General features: G+C 42.6%; 1 protein-coding gene across 2 annotated transcripts in view; it reads right to left on the reverse strand.

Annotated features, from left to right (window-relative positions):
• Positions 1–21,686, reverse strand: part of HEPHL1 (hephaestin like 1) — an 86,538-nt gene that overhangs the window by 52,538 nt on the left and 12,314 nt on the right. For both annotated transcript variants that reach the window (XM_066586869.1, XM_066586877.1), the window contains 5 exons: positions 16,152–16,396; positions 13,849–14,061; positions 12,051–12,227; positions 10,793–11,047; positions 234–399 (listed from right to left, as the gene is read on the reverse strand). In XM_066586869.1, the coding sequence (XP_066442966.1) occupies positions 234–399; positions 10,793–11,047; positions 12,051–12,227; positions 13,849–14,061; positions 16,152–16,396 (1,056 nt within the window). The remainder of the gene's footprint in view (positions 1–233; positions 400–10,792; positions 11,048–12,050; positions 12,228–13,848; positions 14,062–16,151; positions 16,397–21,686) is intronic.

Below are 21,686 nucleotides of genomic sequence, written 5' to 3' on the forward strand. Positions count from 1 at the left end.
CAGCAAACCTCTATCTCCAGTTATATGTTCTTTCTACCAGCTGGTGGTGCTATAGTAAACTGAGCTTCTAGGACATGTACACATTTCATGACAATAGCACACCATGTGGTCAGATAAGGTATTACAAAGCTAAACATTATTATGATAATTAGGTTATTAAAAACACTGGATATAACAGTATACATCTGCTTAGTGATCAGCAGATATTCGGTATGCAGAATAGAGAGTCCTACCTGTCTGGATCATCTAAAGCCTTATGTGTAAACTCGTCGTAATTAGTAGGAGCGTAATTCCACATGACTTTCTCAGCAGCAATAAAGTATTTTCTCACATTAGCAGGTGTAAAAGCTGCAGCATGGTATTCACAGCCATAAACATTGTACAGCCCCATCATTCCAGCTATAAAAAAAATATCCAAAAATTAATCAGCACAGAATTTTACATTTAGATTTTAAAAAAGTACTCCAATTCCTGCGGGGGGGGGGTTGAAAAGTAAAGCCTACTACACTTTTCTGTCCCAGAAAAAGAAGTATGGAAACGTGTACATTTTTTTTTTAACATTGCAGTCAATGGAAAACGTATGTGAAAGTGCCAGCGACGACGGACCCTCGTTGTGATTTAAAGAGCAATCAGACCATTTCACAATGAATCCACGTTATTTCTTAAAGGAGTTGTCCACTATGGACAATATCTTAAAGGGATTAACTCAAAATCGGCTGTTATCATCTATCCATAGAATAGGTGCTATAGGTTTGAATGGTGGGGGTCTCTCTGCCCAATCCTGAGAAAGGGATTCCTAGGTCCCTGTCTCATCCTGACTGAGTGAATGGAGTCACACATGTGCGGCATCACTATAATCATTTCCACGGGTTTGATTGACATAGCTGGGTACAAAGGCTTGCCTATTTTGGATAGCCCCATTCAAGTTGAATGGAGTGGCACTGCTCATGCGTGGCCACCGCTTCATTCAATCTCTTCATCACTGTAGGGGTACATTGAGCACACAGTGAGGAGGATGGGGGACTCCTATTCTCAGGATTGGTGTGGGTCTCAGTGATAAGCCCCTCACTGATCAAACTTTTAGCACCTATGTTATGGATAGGTGATAAAAGTTGCTTTTGGTACAACGACTTTATTGTTAGAAAGGTCCCTAGACAATAAGCTGATTGTAGGGAGCCCCCCCGTGATTGAACCCCTAGTGATCAGCTATAATTTGGCAGTGAGATAGGCAGTAAGGGTACTTTTACATAGTCTCCCAAATAATCGCTAAAATGAGCTGTAATGGGCCACATGTTGGCCTTCGTATAAACAGCACCAGACGGGTTATCAAGTGAGAAGTCAATCAGTAGGAGATCCATCTCAGTGAGCTAAAACGGAATGACCAGTGAGCGACTTCTGGCTCAGTGTGAACAGGCAGTTGTGTATCTTTGAGTGACTGCCTGTTTGCAGTGAATGGAGGCGGGTGGATGGAAGAGATCTCTGGTTCCCTCCGCCTTCATGCTCTGAATGCAGAAGAGTGATTATCACTTGGATGAGTGTCGGGGGCTTAACCCCTCAGTGACCACACTTTTTTGCTTTTTTCCATTTTTGTTTTTTCCTCCCCCTTTTAAAAAAATCGTAACTCCTTTATTTATCCATTGATGTCGCTGTATGAAGGTCTGTTTTTTGCGAGTTGTATTTTTCAATGGTACTATTTAATGTATCATATAATGTACTGAAAAACTTTTACAAAATTCTAAGTGGGGAGAAATCGGAAAAAAAACGCCATTCCGCCATTTTTCTGTGCGTCTTGTTTCTACGGCGCAAAAACTGCAACAAAAATGACATGATAGCTTTATTTTTATAAAGATATTTAATTTTTTAAAATAATTTTCTGTTTCCATCTTCTGCGCACAATAACTTTTTTATTTTTCTGTCAATATAGTTGTGTTAGGGCTCATTTTGTGCCGTACGTCCTGCAGATTCTGTTGGTACCATTGGTTGGAATACATAGAACTTTTTGGTCACTTTTTATTAGATTTTTTCTTGGCAACAATGTGATCCAAAAAGTGCATTTTTTGGCGTTTTTTTTTTTTTTCAGACGACGTTCACCATGCGCGGTAAATAATGCATTACTTTGATAGAACTGATGTTTACGAACGCAGTGATACCAAATATGTATTTTTGTTTTATTACTTAGATTTTTTTATTGTAAATATGGCAAAAGGTTTTTTTTAACTTTATTACTTAAAAAAAAAAATATATATTAATGAAACTTTATTTTTCTTATTTTTACTTTTTCTTTCAGTCCTCCTGGGGGACCAGAACTAGCGATGCTTAGATCGCATATGCAGTATGATGTAATGCCATAGCATTACATCATACTTCATTCTGACAGGCAGCCTATCAAGCCACCCCACGGGGATGGCTTGACAGGCAATCTGCCACCACAGCCCTGGCGTCTTTCAGAAGCAGCACTATCTCCCTTCATACACGTCCTGCAACAGCAGGACGTAAAAGGACTATAGCGTCGTCACTAAGGGGTTAAACCCGACAGTCATCCCATCTAAAACTACCCTAATAGCCCCATTTACACGACACGAGCTGTTGGGCAAACTATGCAAGTATAGCTACGGAAATCTGACTGATTCTGAACGCTAATCATCCCGTGTAAATTTCCCTTAACCCCTTAGTGACCAAGCCTGTTTGCGCCTTAATGACCAGGCCAAATTTTGCAAATCTGACATGTGTCACTTTAACATGGAAAAACACCAGAAAGGTTTTGCATATCCAAGCGATTCTGACATTGTTTTTTCGCCACATGTTGTGCTTCATTTAGGCGGAAAAAATAGACCGATAGAAATTGTGTTTATTTATTAAAAGCGCCAAAATTGGGAAAATTTCGAAAAAATCGTCATTTTTTCACATTTCCAACTGCAATATCTTAAATATGTGCAAACATAATATAGAAATTTTTGCTAAGATTTATATTTCCACCCGTTTACTTTATTTTGGGCGCACATTGGAAAAACTTTCGTTTTTTTTTAACTATTTAGGAGACGTACAAATTTAACATTACTTTTTAGCATTTTGAGGAACACTTTGTTTTCCTATACCAAGCCGAGATTGGAAAGGCTCATGAGTGTCAGAATAATAGATACCCCCCCAAATGACCTCATTTTAAAAACTACACCCCTTAATGTATTCACTGAGGGGTGTCATGAGTATTTTGACCCCACAGTTTTTTTTCAGGAATTAATTCAATTTAGAGGAGAAAAAGTAAAATTTCATATTTTTGCAAATCTGTCATTTTAAAGACATATTTTTTTCCTATAGTTTACATGAAAATCAGGATTTACACCCCAAAATGGATACCCCTATTTCTCCCGTGTTCAGAAATATACCCATTGTGGCCCTATTGTTATATCTGAGTCCACAACGGGGCCCAAAATGAAAGGAGTAGTCAGTGTCTTTCAAAACAGAAATTTTGCTTGAAGTCCTTTTAGGCCCCATAGCACACATGTAGAGTTCTTGAGCGCCCAAAACCATAGAAAACCCCCACAAATGACCCCATTTTGAAAACTAGACCCCTTAAGGAATTTATCTAGGGGTGTACTGCATATTTTGACCCCACAGTTTTTGAATGAATTCAAATCAAGCAAAAGGAAAAAATTGTGATTTTCGTTTTTTCGGCAATTCTGTCATTTTAAAAACAGCTTTTTTTGTACAGCACACATATGAAGGAAGACTTGCACCCAAAAATGGATACCCCTGTTTGTCCCGTGTTCAGAGACATACCCATTGTGGCCCTAATCTTATGTCTGGATACACAACGGAGCCCAAAATGAAAGGAGCGACATGTGGCTTTCGGAACACAAATTTTGCTTGAAGTCCTTTTAGGCCCCATTGCCCACTTGTAGAGTTCTTGAGCGCCCAAAACCATAGAGAACCCCCACAAATGACCCCATTTTGAAAACTAGACTCCTTAACGAATTTATCTAGGGGTGTACTGCGCATTTTGACCCCACAGTTTTTGAATAAATTCAAGCAAAGCAAAAGGAAAAAATTTGGATTTTTGTTTTTTTGGCAATTTTGTCATTTTAAAAACAGCTTTTTTTGTACAGCACACATATGAAGGAAGACTTACACCCCAAAATGGATACCCCTGTTTGTGCTGTTTTCAGAAATATACCCATTGTGGCCCTAATCTTATGTCCGCATGCACAACGGGGCCCAAAATAAAAGGAGTAATCGGTGGCTTTCAGAACATAGATTTTGCTTGAAGTCCTTTTAGGCCCCATTGCCCACTTGTAGAGTTCTTGAGCGCCCAAAACCATATAGAACCCCCACAAATGACCCCATTTTGAAAACTAGACCCCTTAACGAATTTATCTAGGGATGTACTGCATATTTTGACCCCACAGTTTTTGAATAAATTCAAGCAAAGCAAAAGGAAAAAAATAGGATTTTCATTTTTTGGGCTATTGTGTCAATTTAAAAACAGTTTTTTTTGTACAGCACACATATAAATGAAGGCTTTCACCCCAAAATGGATACCCCTGTTTGTCCCGTGTTCAGAAACATACCCATTGTGGCCCTAATAGACTTACAGGACCCATGGCTAGGCCTACAATGAAAGGAATACCCGTTGGATTTCAGGGTACCACTGAATAAATTTCAGGCCCCATTGCCCACTTATCGAGCCATTGAGCGGCCAAAACTATAAAGAACCCCCTCAAATGACCCCATTTTGAAAACTAGACCCCTTAACGAATTCATCTAGGGGTGTACTGCGTATTTTGACCCCACAGTATTTGAATGAATCTAAGCAAAGCAGAAGGAAAAAGTTACGATTTTCAATTTTTTTGGCAATTTTTTCAATTTAAAAACAGTTTTTTTGTACAGTGTACATAGGAATGAAAACGTTCACCCCAAAATGGATACCCCCGTTTGTCCCGAGTTCAGAAACATACCCATTGTGGCCCTAATCTACTTACAGGACGCATGGCAAGGCCTATAAAGGACGGAACACCCGTTGGATTTTAGGGCACAACTGAATACATTCCAGGCCCCATTGCTTATTTGTACAGAATAAAGATTGACTCCCTAAAAATTCCCCCCCTCCCCCTCCACGCCCTTTTTGGCGTTCGCAAATCTTAGATAAAAGTAAAAATGTGAACTGTGTAGTATTTCCGAAGACAGGGGTAATTACGGAGGCTGGTTGGAATGGGCCCATGGGGCAATAAAACCGGGTATCCCCCCCCCCCCTCTCATGCTTTTTGGGGGTATTTCATGACCTCAGTGGCGGGTATGGGGTGTAAAAAGTGGCGTTCCGTGAGTCTCCGTAAGCTTGATGAGGTGCGGCGGTCTCACACAGAAGGCGCTCAACAAGGTGCTCCTGGAACTGCAGGAAAGCGAGCGTTCCCAGGGCTTCTTGTAAAATACGTATCACAGGTAGCTGTCTGAATAACGCCGGGTTCACGCGGGTGCAGGCGGAATCCGCTTGCGGAGGCCCACAGCGGATCCCATCTGTGAGCCCGGCTGTGACCCTGCGTACGGCTGCGTAATGTACTGCGCATAACTGCCTACTCACACAGGCGGTCATGCACGGTACACCTTTGTTTGTATTTCCCGCACCGTCGCTTAGCGATGACACGGGTACCCGCAGCCCGTATACAAGGTAGTTGCGTATGGGCAGCGGGTATATCCGCGACCATGGAGCACAATGGGCTCTATGTTGCCGATTCCGCAGTAAAATAGAACCTGCTGCGTTCTCTTTTCTGCGAGTGGATTACGCAATTCTGACCCGCTAATGTGAGCGGAATTGTGTAATCCAATGCGATTGATCTGCGTAATACCGTGGATCAGAAGCATGCGGAATCCGTCATTCCTATCCGGTCATGTGAGACCGGCCTATGGTAGATCGCTACCTTTTTATCACGTGACCGGGGACCGCTCAACGAGGCCACCCGTCACTGCTCCAGACTCTCGGTGACTGTTGGTCGCTGGGAGCAAGGAGATTTTAAGTTTCCTGGGCTCCCTGACTCCTGCACATGTGTCCGGCTTTTTGCCGGCAATCGCATGTGCAGAATCCTGGAAGGTCCACGGAGGAAGATCGCGTCGGGATTCAAATACGCAGGCCTCCGGTAAAAAGATTCATCTCCTCTCACCGATCGCATCAGTGAGGGGAGATGAAACTTCAAATTTTTTTTTTACTTTTACGTGATCGCCATTATTGGATAATGGCGAACACGTGACCAGGAACCGCTCACCGCGGACCCCCATTAAATCTCCATGCTCTTGGCTACGTTTTGTAGCCAGGAGCAGGGAGAATTTAAATTATCCTGGCAATCCACAGCTTTTGCGCATGCGCCCGCCATTTTGGCGACGGGCGCGTGTGCAGAAGCTGTGGTAAGGTCCGCGGATAAATCTGGGGGCCTTAGGTACGTACTTTCATCCTCCCTCACGGATATGATCCATGAGGGGAGATGAAACATACGCTTTTTAAACGTTTAAAAACTTTTTTTTACTTTTTTTTTTTTTACTTTTTTACACTTTTTTTTCACTTTACATGATCACTGTCATCCATTGGATGACAGTGATCATGTCCCCGGTATAATCTCTCTGCTCCTAGCTACACATGGCAGCCAGAAGCAGAGGGATTTTAAATTCCCCGGGGCTCGAGCCCGTCTGTGCACGCGCCCGATGTCAATCATCGGGCGCGCATGCGCAGACGGGGATTCGGGTCCCGGGACATCGGGACACCGCTGAGGACTGGGGGTGAGTATTTTCACCTCCCCTCATGGATCCGATCCATGAGGGGAGGTGAAACTGACTTTTTTAAAACTTTTTTTTAACTTTTTCGCGATCGCCGCTAACCATTGGATAACGGCGATCGCGGTACCGGGGACCGCTCACCGCAGTCCCCGCTGACATCTCCTGCCTCCCGGCTACCTACAGGAGCCGGGAGCCAGGAGATTTTAAATCTCCCGCGCCGCCGGGCCTTCTGCGCATGCGGCTGACGTAATGCCGCCTGGCGCGCATGCGCAGAAGACCGGCTTCGGGCCCCGGAGCGGCAGGAGAGCGGGGAGCAGCGTGCAGGACCTGGGTGAGTAATTTCAGCTGCTCCGATGGATCCGATCCATCAGAGCAGCTGAATCTTTAACTTTTATGTACTTTCATTTACTTTTTTTGCGATCGGCGCTATACATTGCATAGCGCCGATCGCAATGCCGGGGGGGGCTCCGAACAGCCCGGGATGACAGCTCCATGCTGTCAGCTACCTGCGGACACCGACAGCATGGAGCTGTCACGTCCACAGCCCGAGGGGCACTATTCTCTGCAGGAAGCATGTTTTTACGTCCTCAGAGAATAGAGCCCACTTCGGGAGGACGTAAAAACACTATGGGCTGGTCGTTAAGGGGTTAAGTGTTCGTTTCCTCGCCAACACCGCCATACGGGAAATTAAGCAAAGGCTTCATTCTCACAGATTTTTGCCGCATTGAGATGAAACCCCTGAATGGAACCATTCACTGGTATTAATCAATTGGATATCATTTCGGTGTCCATTTGAGAAGGATTCCTTTAATGGAAAGCCCAAAAGCTCTGTTCCCACCACCTGTTGGAAAGACTGAATGCTTAGAACAGAGCTGTTTCTGTAGTTCTCATTGAAGTGAATGGGTGATACGGAAGCCATGTAAAACTAAATGCTACACTGTCCCCATTACACCTCCCTCAGGTTACGGACACAGTGTAGCCAGAGCTCCATTCACTTCAATGAGAGCTACAGAAACAGTGCTGCCCTAAACCCTGTTGGCTCCGGCTGGGTGGCCAGTAAGCATGGCATTGGTTTCCCATTTCAGCTATGATAATCCAAGATGCGTATTCACCTTTAACTTTCGCTATATTCGGAGTATAGAATAGCGTAGTCTACTATACTATTCTATACTAATGGAATCCCTGTTAAACGGACACCAAACTGCTGTTTTTTTGACTGACAGTAAATGGTTCCATTCAAGGGTTCCATCCCAATGGGGATTTTGGCGCTTGTCATAGACCCCTTGAGACGGAATCCCACAGTGTCATCAAAAAGGCTATCTTACGCAGTTCATTTTAGGCTGTGTTCACACCTGCGTTTTTCCTTTCTGTTTGTCTCTTCCGTTATGAAAGGAGAAAAACTAAAAGCCTCGTGTCCATTTTTCCCCTTATTGAAATGTATTGGGCTTCAGTACTGCTCCGTTTGCATCCAGTGCATTAGGATTCCGTACTTTTTACGCAATAATTAATGCAGGCTGCAGAACTTTTTCTTCCGTCCAATCTGTTTTTTTTTTTTAACATTGAAGTCTGTGTATAGCGGAAGGTATTCCGTTAGCATCTGTCAGCTTTTCCGCTAAAACGGATCTGGTTTTTTTGTTTGTGCTTGTGCAGAGCAGGATAGATGACATTTCTGGTCCCAGAAAAGAGAGAGATTGAAAAATTTTGACATTTGAAAACAGATCTGTTAAAAACGAACAGAAATGGACAGTAAAACAGCTAAAAACGAAAAAAAGCATAAATTTTGACGGATCAGGGGTAAACATCTGTTAAATTATTTTCCGTTTGCTTCCGTTTTTATCATTTGTACTCTTAAAACTTTAAAGGGGTTGTCTCGCGGCAGCAAGTGGGGTTATACACTTCTGTATGGCCATATTAATGCACTTTGTAATGTACATTGTGCATTAATTATGAGCCGTACAGAAGTTATTCACTTACCTGCTCCGTTGCTAGCGTCCCCGTCGCCATGGCTGCGTCTAATTCTGATGTCTTCCTGCTTTTTTAGACGCGCTTGCGCTGTGCGGTCTTCTTCCTGGTGAATTGGGCCGCTCGTGCCGGAGAGCTGGTCCTCGTAGCTCCGCCCCGTCACGTGTGCCGATTCCAGCCAATCAGGAGGCTGGAATCGGCAATGGACCGCACAGAGCCCACGGTGCACCATGGGAGAAGACCCGCGGTGCATCGTGGGTGAAGATCCCGGCGGCCATCTTGGTGAAGGAAGAAGAAGGAAGAAGGAAGACATCGCAGAGCGGGGATTCGGGTAAGTAATAAAATTTATTTTTTTTAACACATCCTTTGGGGTTGTCCTGCGCCAAACGGGGGGCCTATGGGAAAAAAAAAAGAAAACGTTTCGGCGCGAGACAACCCCTTTAATGTATCCGCTAAAAACGGAAAACAAACTCAGGTGTGAACATAGCCTTAGACGGTTCAGCAAGACCATTGCTACTTTTAGCTGTATGAGTCAGGGGTTGGAAAGTAGAAATGACTTCCTACTGATATCCACGAGTAAACAGAACTATTAGTGCAGATACGGGAAAACTAGATATATCACTTTCTGATGACTAGTAAGTTGACCCGGCCTGACCCTTGTTCCTGACTCCGCGCTGTGACCATTGCTCCTCTTATACTCCAGTCAGCACCCACTCAACTACTAATCTCTCCATGAATCATCATCATACTGCCCCGTGCTGTGTCATGATACATGATGATGGTCATGGAATCAAGTATGTCAACAAAGAGCAAGAGTTTTAAGTTGGGCTACATGCACACAGGCAAGAATCTAGCTCGAGTCTTGTGAGTTGCGAGATACCGCACTTGCCTGTGTGAGTGTAGCCTAAAGCGACCCTTTACACAGGAGCAATGGCCGTTCTGTATTTGGAGGCGGAGCACCCTGGATCCTTCTGGTCCGCTCCGCCTCCATTCAGAGTAAACAGGAGTCACTTAAAAATTAAGCAGCCCGATAGTTGCTTGGTCTTTAGTTCTACTAAAAGCGTAGGTGGCGAGAATATACGGCATAGTTGTATGTAGACAATCAAACAGACAACCTGTTGGATCAGATACATCAAGTAGAACAAGAACCTGGGCATTCTGGAGGAAGAAGTCACATGGGCCCTGAAGAAACTACCAAAGAGGAAAGCTCCAGGAGTTGATCACCTACCAGCCAAACTGCTCAAACCAGAGTCAGTCAAGATCCTAACCGACCTATGTCAAAAGATTTGGAGCTCAACATTGTGGCCCCAAGATGGGACAAGATCAGTCTTCATCACACTTCCATAAAAAAAAGCTGATGCTCAAGAATGTTCCAATTACCACACCATCGACGCAAAATTTTTCTAAAGATCATACAGAATTGCTATTTTTTTAATCACCTTGTCTCCCAAAAAATAGACCAAAAAGCCAGCAAATAGCTGTGCATACCCCACAATGGAACTAATAAAAATTACAGCTCGCCCCATTAAAAAAAAATCAAGCTCTCATCTTATGTCATCGTTGGAAAAATCTAAAAAATATATATGTATATGGGGATCAAAATATGGCAAAAAGTAAACAATTTTTTGTTTTAATTTAAGATTTTTGGTTATTTTCACGAAAAAATAAACACTTTATGTCCCTAGAAAGGCAGGGATGAAAAAATGGCTATGATGCCGGATTAAGGCCTCCTTCACACAGGCTACAAAATCTCACTACAAGTCGCATGTACGTGAAGCTCATGGTTTCCAATGGGTTCTTTAAGGCTACAAAACATCTCTCATATGAAAGAACCCATTGGAAACCATGGGCTTCACATACATACAATTTGTAGTGATGATTTTGTAGTCCGTGTGAAAGAGGCCTAAACGGAACAACTATATAATGTCCTATACCCAACATATAATCATACATAGATATATAGAAACATGGGATTACTTCTAGGGTTAGCTTTGACCTATATTTAAGAACCTTACTCTATCTCTACACTACTTTTAGGCACACAACTAATTTGTCTGCAGCACCCTGTTTTTACCTTGAATGTGGTCATTTACTTGACAGCTCAGCATCCACAATCCGAGTGTTGATGTGGTCATTTTCACGGTGACAAATGTGGCAGGGAACAGGTTGATGACATCGGTTCTGTGTCCTTGTTTGGTGACTGTCTGACCATAGAAAAAGGCAGAGTGGATATCTACTTCGTTACCCATTCCAAATAAATGCCAGGACACCGAGTCTCCCTGACAGATGTCCACGGCTGGAAGGTTCCCGAAAAGAAAGCCGTTGATAGCTGGAAAGAAGACGAGGTACATCATGAGACTTAAGCAATGGTACATCCCATGCATTGAGTTGTGCTATGTTTGCTCTACAGGGCTGTAATCTGAAGTAACTCTTGAGTTCGGCCTAATAGCTATTCAAAGAGCCCAAATGTAGTCAGATAAAGCCTTACAAGGTGGCCAAAATACAAGAACATGTGGGCCTAGTGCCTACCATGGTCCCTTTTACCAAATGCATTTCTGCTTATGTATTTTGGCGTAGTCGACAGGATCATATTGCAGGCTTCAGGGTGGAAATAAGCCTTGTACCAGATCCAAGGCTGCACAAGACGTAGAGGCTGCCGCAACAACTTCTGTGACCTGACAGCACCAACCCTTTATGTTGCCTCCACCTGGATCCTGGCTATCTCTAACATTCGGCCTGTTCTACAGCCTTCATCCCACAGGTGTACCTTCTTCCGGCTGGACCTTGTACCTTGTTCTCTGCTCCCAAACACAGACAGCCCTCTTAATGTATACCACAATGTGCCCAATACTCTGCCAGTGTGTCCCACCATCACCATGGTTCGCTGCAGGGAAACATTTTGCCTTGCATAATAAGCACCGATCAACGAGATCAGCGCTCATTTAAAACACCTTTACACAGGCCGGTGCACCTTGTATGGTGGACAAACCACTGTTAATCCAATCACTAATCCCCAATGCAGTATTATTCCCCATTCACAAAGGTAGAGGTACTATCAACTGATGATTTTTTTTTGGCAGCGCAAAAGATGCGATCAGCCAACGAAAAGCTTTTTCTTATTTATTGGCTGATCGGGTGCAGCTTCACACGGCCCGATGATCGGGCAAACAGACATCCCTACAAACGTTCTTGCCCTGACGTCACCCTGTGTAAATGGTCCTTTATCCTAGGTTTACATGAAGGTATTTTTTAATATAATCACCAGAACTGAATAATCCAAAAATATCTGAGATCTACATTGCTTATTCTTGTGACATTTTGGGGGAACTCACAATGCATCTTGTTGCTTTCCTGGAAGTCTTCATTATCCACATCTACCGTGTCCGGCTCGGAGCAATAGGTCTGAATATTTTCCTCCAGGTACCAGCTCATATTTTCATCAATGACGCTGAACATCATCACAAAGTCTTTATCAACATCCATCCGATTCAATGAACTGTCCAACGTGCCTAGAACATGGCAACACAAAAGCAGGCTATGAGCAATAGGAGGAGGCTGTCTGAAACGCGTAAGTGGTTAGCATTACCACAATCAAGTGTATTGTGTCTTTATCTGTCTTGCTACTATTGGCGATGACTGGGTGAATTTTTAACTGATTCGAAATAAAGTATCCATTTTTTATCACAAATCCTTGACTTAGAACTAGTTCTATCTATTGGAAGGCTTGGATGTCCCAGGTAAGCTGACTGCCTCTGTGTCAATTTACTTGTCAACATGATGTGTACCTGTAGGAGGCGAGAGCGCTGCTTTGCTCCCCTTTTACTGAAAACAGCGGCTCCATGATAAACCCTGCCCCTTCCGGTCTGTGATGCAGCTAAGAGGTAGACAGCGAGTGGCAGAAGAGTAAGCTCTGTAGTAGAAGCCTTGTGTCCATGCAGGACAGTTACAGGGCGGAGAGAGTATTGGTAGGAAAGAAGGCCCCTCCCCCTTGACTGATGCAGCAGTGACATGGCTACTGTGTCACCGCCCATGAAGCAGCTTTCATGATAACAAATAATGAGTACTTAATGCCCCCGCCCCCAAAAGGTCCTCAAATGTTCTTGCTGTTACTAACACCATATAGAAAGACTAATTCTAGCTGTGCCACATAAGAAAGTGCAGCGACTATGTATGTGAGCAGAAGTGCTGCTGGAGAGCTAAGATGCTGTTGGAACATCATTAGAGAAAGGTGCGATGGTCTGCAGAGCTGCTGTGGAGCTGTCGTCACAGGTACAACGGTCGGCAATAGAGCGGCGCTGAAGAGAGCGCCCAAAAGGAGGAGGAGAGAGCCTGTGCGACAGCACCAAACTGGTACAGCCTGTCAAAAGTCAAAATCACTCCTGCGCAACGAATCGTAAGTGGGGCCGACCTCCAACAAATAGGTGTGCACAGCAGCAGGGACAGAAATAGTTAAAAAGCAGGCCTGTTTTAAGTTCTGGACCCAAGTACTGGAGTGGGCTGAGATAGTTATACTAATAGTAGTTCAGCATGAGCTCTCAGAGACACTGTTATTGGAGTTTGTGTAAATTGTGTTCCTGATTTACAGCAACACGGGGGGTGAAGTGCGAATCCGTGGAGTACGAACTGTGCGTTACATTACCTAGGTGTATTTCTGTTCTTCTGACCCTTGAACTTCAGATGTGAAACTGGCTTCAGTTAGCCATAGCTAGCGATACGTGATTCTACGGTAATAGTCTAAATGCTTATGTGACAATATAGTACTTGTTTTCATTCCTTTGTTGATAAATAAAAATTGTCTATCAGTTGTAACTCCATCTGCTGCATCGTATCCCGAATCCTGCATCGCACCACACCTTGCGATAAACCTACAGAGCCTGTCACTGTTAGCTTTGATGGAATAGTGCTAGACTGTAGAGGGACACACACCATTAACAAGGGGAATGATAAGGTTTATATGTCAAATTATTTATACATTTCCAGGAGGGATAACAAAGAGACAAATTTGCGGCTTTCACGCACCAAATTTTGGCTTCATAAATGCCACCCTATGAGCCAGTGCTATTATGCATACATTGAAAATAAATGCCCTGCTTGTAAGGACAGAACACTACATTGCTCCATAGTATGTACCATTCTTGCATGTTAGCAGCGCCCCAATCAATCCACTTGCTATATCTCTAGGAGCATCAATATGGGAGTGATAGACCCAGGTCAGGCAGTTGGGGTCTTCAGGGGTTGGCGCATATTCCTGTTTAACAATCCAGGTGTAGGTGTAACGCCCACCAGGAGGGACCGCATCGTCAAGCTTGTCAGACTGACTGGTTCCATCTGGATATAAAGCTCCTGCAATATAAAGCATATTAACAAATTATTGTAAAATAAAGCCGTATTGTGGTCCAGAAAAATGCATGTCTTCATCCAGTTCTACAGTGCTGTACAAGGGAGGGGATTTTATCCTTGTTGATCCAGAGGAAGGCAAAAAACCCTACCTATGGTAGCAAGAGCCAAGAAATATAAATATTCTTTGCTAACCCCATGTGGTGATCATTTCGATGAAATCAAGACATCAGGAAGTTTGCAGTGATTGACTTAGATTAAATGGGTAGCTCTGTGGGTGGCAATGTTACTTTGTACCAGTTCAGTGGTTAGTACTCTTAGCCATACAATGCTGGGGTCCTGGGTTAATATCTAATTATGGAGGTTGAATGATTCCCTGTGTTCATTTTTTTTTCTACAACTCTTAGCAATGGTCCTTATTTTTTTATCCCCATTGGCTTGAATTGTTGAGTCTCATCTGCAAATTGTATCGGAATAATGCATGTTACAATTTTTTTTTTGGATTTCTGTGTCTATGTGAAAAAGCTGATGTCTGTGTGATTTGGTACACTGAGTACTATGGGCCAGGGAGCTATCAGAGTCTAATTGATTGTAGACTCAAACAGCACATGGTTGTGTGCATTAGACCCAATAGGTAAATTTAATTTGTGAGCCCCAATGGAGATAAGGACCAATGTAAGTGATAATTATATAGCGCTGTAGAACAATTATGTGCTGTATAAATCAATAACATAAATAAAAATAAAATAGATATATTAGAATATTATAGCTATTTCCTAATATACTTCTATTACTAGGATACTAGAATGGCTCCCATTGATGACAACCACCATGCTCCAAAATCAAATTCCCCATAGTTACCCTCCATATCACCATTAGTAAATTGCAAAATCCCCTCTGCTTTGTTGATTGACAGAGTACAAGCATCAAAATGTACAATATGTGGCTGATAGTTATGACAGCAAGGCTGTTGTGGGGCGTACGCAAACCCCATGGCTGTCCTCTTATTTCCTTAATAATTCTTGCTCATAAAGTCTATGGGTAATAAAAGTATATCATCAACCATTAATTAAATGGAACGGAGGAGAGCAAATGTTCTTCAGGTCAACTGACACAGATGTAGGTGACTAATCAACATGGAGTATAAATGAGTCATCTGCTCTCAAGTAACTGGTAAATAAGGGGAAAGTGAACACCCAAATCTATACAATATGAAGTGCTTCCAATAGTGTCCTCAGTACATGGCCCAGTTTTTACCCAACCATTGTGTTTTCCAGGACCTCCTAGTGGAACAGTCTGTCAGGATCCTCAGATAAAGTCCCGCTGTGCCACACGCTGGTTTGGCTTAGTGCCAAATCCTAAGGCGATACCTAAGGTACCCCGGTCTTCACCCTTTAGCCCCAGCAGTCATTATCTGAGCTACACTGTGAGGTCCTCAGGCCATTACTCTGTAAGTAGTCCCAGTAATGTGGCAGCTGACACTACTATAGATAAGGCTCTGTATATGAGGGTGTGAACAGGAACATAGTCAGAAAATCCAAATTGGGACAGGAAGCACAACTTTATGATGAGGAGCAAGCCAGAGGTCAGCATATACAGAATGGTTTCAGCATAGTCCAACAGGCCAGCGGGCGAGGCAGGCAGTAAAAAGGAGCATAGTCAGTATAACGGCTGGGCATAGTCAGCTGGGGTTAGGAGGATAGATGGAAACAAAGTCAAGAGTAGCCAAAGTCCGGAACCAAGGAAGCGGAACACACTTGAATAGCACCTTAGTCAGGACCAGAAGCCTGCAAACTCATGAACCCTTCATAGGAGAAGGGTGTCTGATATAGAAAGGGATAACACATGATTGGCAGGGGAAGATTTTGTGGTGTGCATGTTGGCACTTTAAGAGAGTGGCGATGTTCCTGCACCCTACAGGCCGCAGGGAGGGAATGTGCAGATGCCACAGCATGGCATGTGCTGAGAACTTTAGCAGGACACGTGGTGCGACTGCCAGTGGAGGTAAACTAGTGGCTACAGCCGTTAACTGTAACACAACCTGGAACAATAGTGGAACAATCTCTAATATCACATTGGAGGGCAAACACCTTTACCTTCTGAATCCTTTTTGTAGAAAACTCCATGTGGATGAAGAGTATATGATCGGGAAGCAAAATTCTTTAGATGTACAATGATGGTATCTTCAACTTCTGCTTTGATGATTGGGCCAAGCAATCCTAGCCAGGCGGGTTTACTGACCTCTTCAGTGTACCGCTCATCAGTAAATTGTCTATATATGGCTTTCTTGTAAACTCGTCCTATTCTGTCTTTGCCGCCTTCCAGAAAAACTGACGCAAGTCTGAAAAAATACAAAAATAACATACTAAGTATTATAAGCTGAAATACTAAATTGCAGTGTACAGTAAAATAAAAAAACACTTGTATAATTTTGCATATGATTAAAATAAAAAAATGTTGTGATCGTAATGCATATATTGCCCCCATAGCAAGTTATTGGCGATTACTAGATAAAGTCACACTCCCCTTTTATTTAAAGGGATGGTTCACTTTGGACAATCCTTTCTTTTTTTTAAACATGTTCCTTGAAAATAAGCTGATCACAGGGTGTCCTGCTGCTGGGACCTTCAAACATCAGCTGTAATCGATGACAGAAACCGGCACCAAGCATTCAGTTCTCAACGCCACAATGGGGGAAATGAAGCATTACTGAGTTCTTAATAAGGAAGATGGAGCAATACCTCTACAGCGCCACCTATAAGATGACAGCATTTCTTCAAATCAATGTCAGACCCTTTAGACAAGTCTTTATAACAATGATTTGGAATTGAAAACCAAGCCAGAATCCATACACAGACAGCTGTTTCGGGTTTTTTGCCTCTCGTCAGTGTGCGGCCTGTGATGTGGGTCAGGAGGGGTATCGTATCTCCTTAAGGAAAGAACCCAGGTGGTGTGTGAAAACACCTAGGAGGTAGGTGAGGAGACTTATGAAGCCACCCATGCTCCTCTGGAAAATATATGCAAATAAGGGCTTTTTCACACGAGCGACAGCGATTGGGGATAAAAGTCTATCTTGGTACAAGCCCTTTAAACTAACAGATGTAGCGCACCAAAGATTTGTTTGGCTATCAAATCTGTGGATGGCTACTGCCAACAATAATACCGTGAGCAGGAATGAATGTGTTAGGCTGCCTTCACATCTGCGCTGGAACATCCGTCCAGAGGTTCCATCACAGATGCAGCTCAAAATACCGGAAGAAATAGTAGAAATAGTGCCACATGCAGCGCTTTTTCTTCTGGTAAAACGCTGAGCAGCTGAGGGGAAACCGAACGGGCTCTATTATAATCAATGGGGTCCATTCAACGCTGTTCGGTTCCGACATAAGACAGACCCGTTCGGCCAGGAGATTCCCCTTTCGTGCTCCCCGAATCGATTAGGTAAACGGAACACACGATGCAGATGTGAAAGCTCTTTTACTCTATTCCACTAGTCTCTACTTTATCCTTATGTATATTCAGAAGTTTAGCAAGAAATAGGGTACAGATGGAAGACAGGATCAGACAACACAGTGCTTGTTTGTAGTCTGTAACCATGGAGACACATAAATCTGCACAGCTGCTGTGTACACAAAATGGGTAGATATTTTTTTTTTGTTAAAGCACTTTTTGCTTGGTTTTTCAGTTTAGATTCATTGGAGAGAAGAAGAAAAAAGATTGTGAAAGTATCATGTATCATCTATCATGATTTCTGTCTACCTACTGTATTTAATTACAGTTCATTATTTCTCACCTGCACTGCCCATAAGGAGGCAGCTTTCCCTTTTATTATCTGCAGTCATTAAGCTGTTCCAGGAAAAGCGCTGTAAGCAATATTACCAGTGCTTGATGCAATTTTATTCCAAAGCCACAACCCAGTGGGAATAATGCATAGATAGGTAGCTTTCAAAGGGACGGTACTTTGACGACAATTATATGCAAATCAGCTCTATTCCATGAGAAAGGTTAATGCTAGTATTAAGGTCCATTTAGACACAACGATTATTGCTCAAAATTCATTTAAAAGCCATCTTTTGAGCAATAAGCGTTCTGTCTAAATGTGCGGCCATTGTGCACTGTTCGTGCACTATTCGTTCATCGCTCATTTCTAGCTTGCTAGAAATGAGCAACGAGCCTTATCAGTGCGGCACGCTGATTTTTATCAGCGGGCGACACTCATAGCATTCTTTCAGCTGGTATCTGATTCAATTTTCATTGGCACTAGGGCATCATATGAAGGACATTATTCCTATTGATGGGGCAAAATATCAGAGGCCTTATTACTACTAAGACATTATATAAGAGGCAGTATTACTATTGATGGGGCATTTTATATTATTTATTGGAAGCCCAAGGGGGTATTATTGTTATATTTTGGGGTCAGCATTATTACTGTATATGGGGGCTGCAGAATGGGGGTGCTGTTACTATCTCTTGAGGCAGCACAAGGGGGTACATTACCACTGTGAGGGAGGCTCAATTACTATGTGAGCACACAAAGTAGGATACTATTACTGTGAAGGACAATTGAAATGGATATTAATACTGCCTGCAGCACTATGGATAAAGAGTTTGTGTAGATGGGGAAAATGTGGAGCAGATGCTGGAAATGTGAGGAGCCAAAGATGTCTGTGTGTTAAATTCTGTATAAAAGAGTTCTGGCTGGAAGAAATGTGCATGGCGATGTGGACCAAATGGAGAAGAAAAGGGAAAGTGAATGACTCAAGTGAGAGAAGATGTTGCCTATGATCACTGAATTTATTGGTATTGTAATCTTTTATGTGGTCTGCAAAGTGCCGATGTAGAGCTGGTATCTAACAGTATATGGCCACTTTATGGGGGTCTTTGGACAGTGGTTTTATACAGTAACACTATGGTGCTATTATTCAGTTATTATGTAGTGTTAATGGCAATTACCATAGTGTGGCGGATTTTCTGTCTTGTATCGTGGTATTGTTGGTAATGTTGGTCTTGTTATACTGGGATTTGTTCAGTAACTGCATAGAGGTAATAGTTGTTTCTTGTATAGTAGTTTGGTAAATATATGGCTGAATTATTTATAGGTATAACTACAAACAAAATTGTCGGCACTCACAATTGGCCTATAGGGTGTTATGGCCTTCTTGGCTCAGAGGACGCAGAATCACGCTTCCTTTCGTGGACGCACGTTGCCCAACTTGACGTCACCGCACTTCCCCTGCTAATCCAATCAGCATAACTTAAAACAAGAATGTAACAATTCAACCTAAAGCCACTAGGTGGCAGAGTCTCCCCGGTAATACCTTTTACCACAGGCTACTGAATTAACAGTGCAGAGGGGCTACCCCTCTACACCTATATGGAAATTAGATCGTGATGCCGGAGTTCAGCATAAAATCACATGACAAGTTTTCTGTGGATCAGTTTCAGTGGGAATCCATATTAGGTGGATTAGCCTAGGCCAGGATTTCACTGCCAATTTTTAGGTGTTTTATTGTGCAGTGGTGTGGAGAGTATATCAATAATGGTGTGACTGAGGAAAAACATTTAGTGAAAGGAGATCCCGTGGATTGTAATAACTCGCCGATGACAGGGGTCAGAGGAGGATGTCAGGAATCGTTCTGATGAGCAGGTGGTGCACAGTCAAGTAACCAGTCAAGCTTCAATTAAGGTATCCAAGTGCTCAACTCTCCGTTCCTTAGCATGGATGGGCTATAACAGCAGATGCCCAGTTCCAGCACTATTGCTGTCTAAGAGAAGCAAAAAGATCAGACTCCAGTGGATAAAAGACAGCAAAAATTTGACCACAAAGCAGTGGAAAAACCTTGTCAGGTCAGATGGATCCAGATTTCTGTGGCACCATGTGGATGGGAGGTCAGAATTTAGTGCAACCGGCATGAATCCAGGAACCCTTCCTGTCAGGCTGGTGCAGGTAGAGTAATGGTGTGGAGAATGGTTTCTTGGCAAACTCTGTGTCCTCTGATATCTGGGGATGGACACAACTATCACTACCAGGAATTGCTAAAGGTCCGAAGGCCCAAAAGGAGGTCCAATGCAATACTAGATAGGGGGATATAGATAGATAGATAGATAGATATGAGATAGATAGATAGATAAATAGATAGATAGATAGATAGATATGAGATATATAGATAGATAGATATGAGATAGATAGATAGATAGATAGATAGATATACTGCTGTTACACGGGAGCTAGTATAGCTGGCTCGCTCACAGAGCGACCCGGGGGGGGGGGGGGGGCGGGGAGGCTGCAGGAGCTTTCTCTCCTCGCTCTCCCCTGCACCTCTTCATTGCCTTAACATAACGGCCATTCAGTACTGAACGGCTGCTATCTACACTGAGCGATCAGCAATCAGCTCATCGTCCATTGGTTATGCAGCATAAGCGATGAGCTGATCGCTCAGTGTAAATAGCGGCCATTCAGTATTGAACGGCCGCTATGTTAAGGTAAAAGAAAGGAGCGGGGGAAAGGGAGGAGAGAAATCTCCTCCTGCCGCCCCAATGTGAGCCAGCGACACTAGCTTCCATGCAGCAGCACGAGGGCGAGTATGTGCAGGAACGAGTGTCGGGCATTGTTTGCCCGACACTCGTCCCGTCTAAATGGACTCATAAATAGATAGATAGATAGATAGATAGATAGATAGATAGATAGATAGATAGATAGGAGATAGATAGACAGACAGAAACAGACAGACAGACAGATAGATAGATATGAGATAGATAGATAGGAGATAGATAGATGTGAGATAGATAGATAGATATGAGATAGATAGATAGATAGATAGATAGATAGATAGATAGATAGATAGATAGATAGATAGATAGATAGATAGGTGATAGATATGAGATAGATAGGAGATAGATAGATATGAGATAGATAGATATATAGATATGAGATAGATAGATAGGAGATAGATAGATATGAGACAGACAGAGACAGACAGACAGATAGATATGAGATAGATAGATAGGAGATAGATAGATAGATATTAGATAGATAGATAGATAGGAGATAGATAGATAGATAGATAGATAGATAGATAGATAGATAGATAGATAGATAGATATGAGGTAGATAGATAGATATGAGATAGATAGATAGATAGATAGATAGATAGATAGATATGAGATAGATAGATATGAGATAGATAGATAGATAGGAGATAGATAGATAGATAGATAGATAGATAGATAGATAGATAGATAGATAGATAGATGATAGATATGAGATAGAGAGATAGATAGATATGAGATAGATAGATAGATAGATAGATAGATAGATAGATAGATAGATATGAGATAGATAGATAGATAGATAGATGATAGATATGAGATAGAGATAGATAGATAGATAGATATGAGATAGATAGATAGATAGATAGATATGAGATAGATAGATAGATAGATAGATAGATAGATAGATAGATATGAGATAGATAGATAGATAGATAGATGATAGATATGAGATAGAGATAGATAGATAGATAGATAGATATGAGATAGATAGATAGATAGATAGATAGACAGATAGATAGATATGAGATATATAGATTGAACTAGTAGTGTATGGGACCTCCTCTTGAGCCTTCAGAACG

This window comes from Eleutherodactylus coqui, chromosome 1 (genome assembly GCF_035609145.1).
Source record: "Eleutherodactylus coqui strain aEleCoq1 chromosome 1, aEleCoq1.hap1, whole genome shotgun sequence".
Taxonomy (NCBI): domain Eukaryota; kingdom Metazoa; phylum Chordata; class Amphibia; order Anura; family Eleutherodactylidae; genus Eleutherodactylus; species Eleutherodactylus coqui.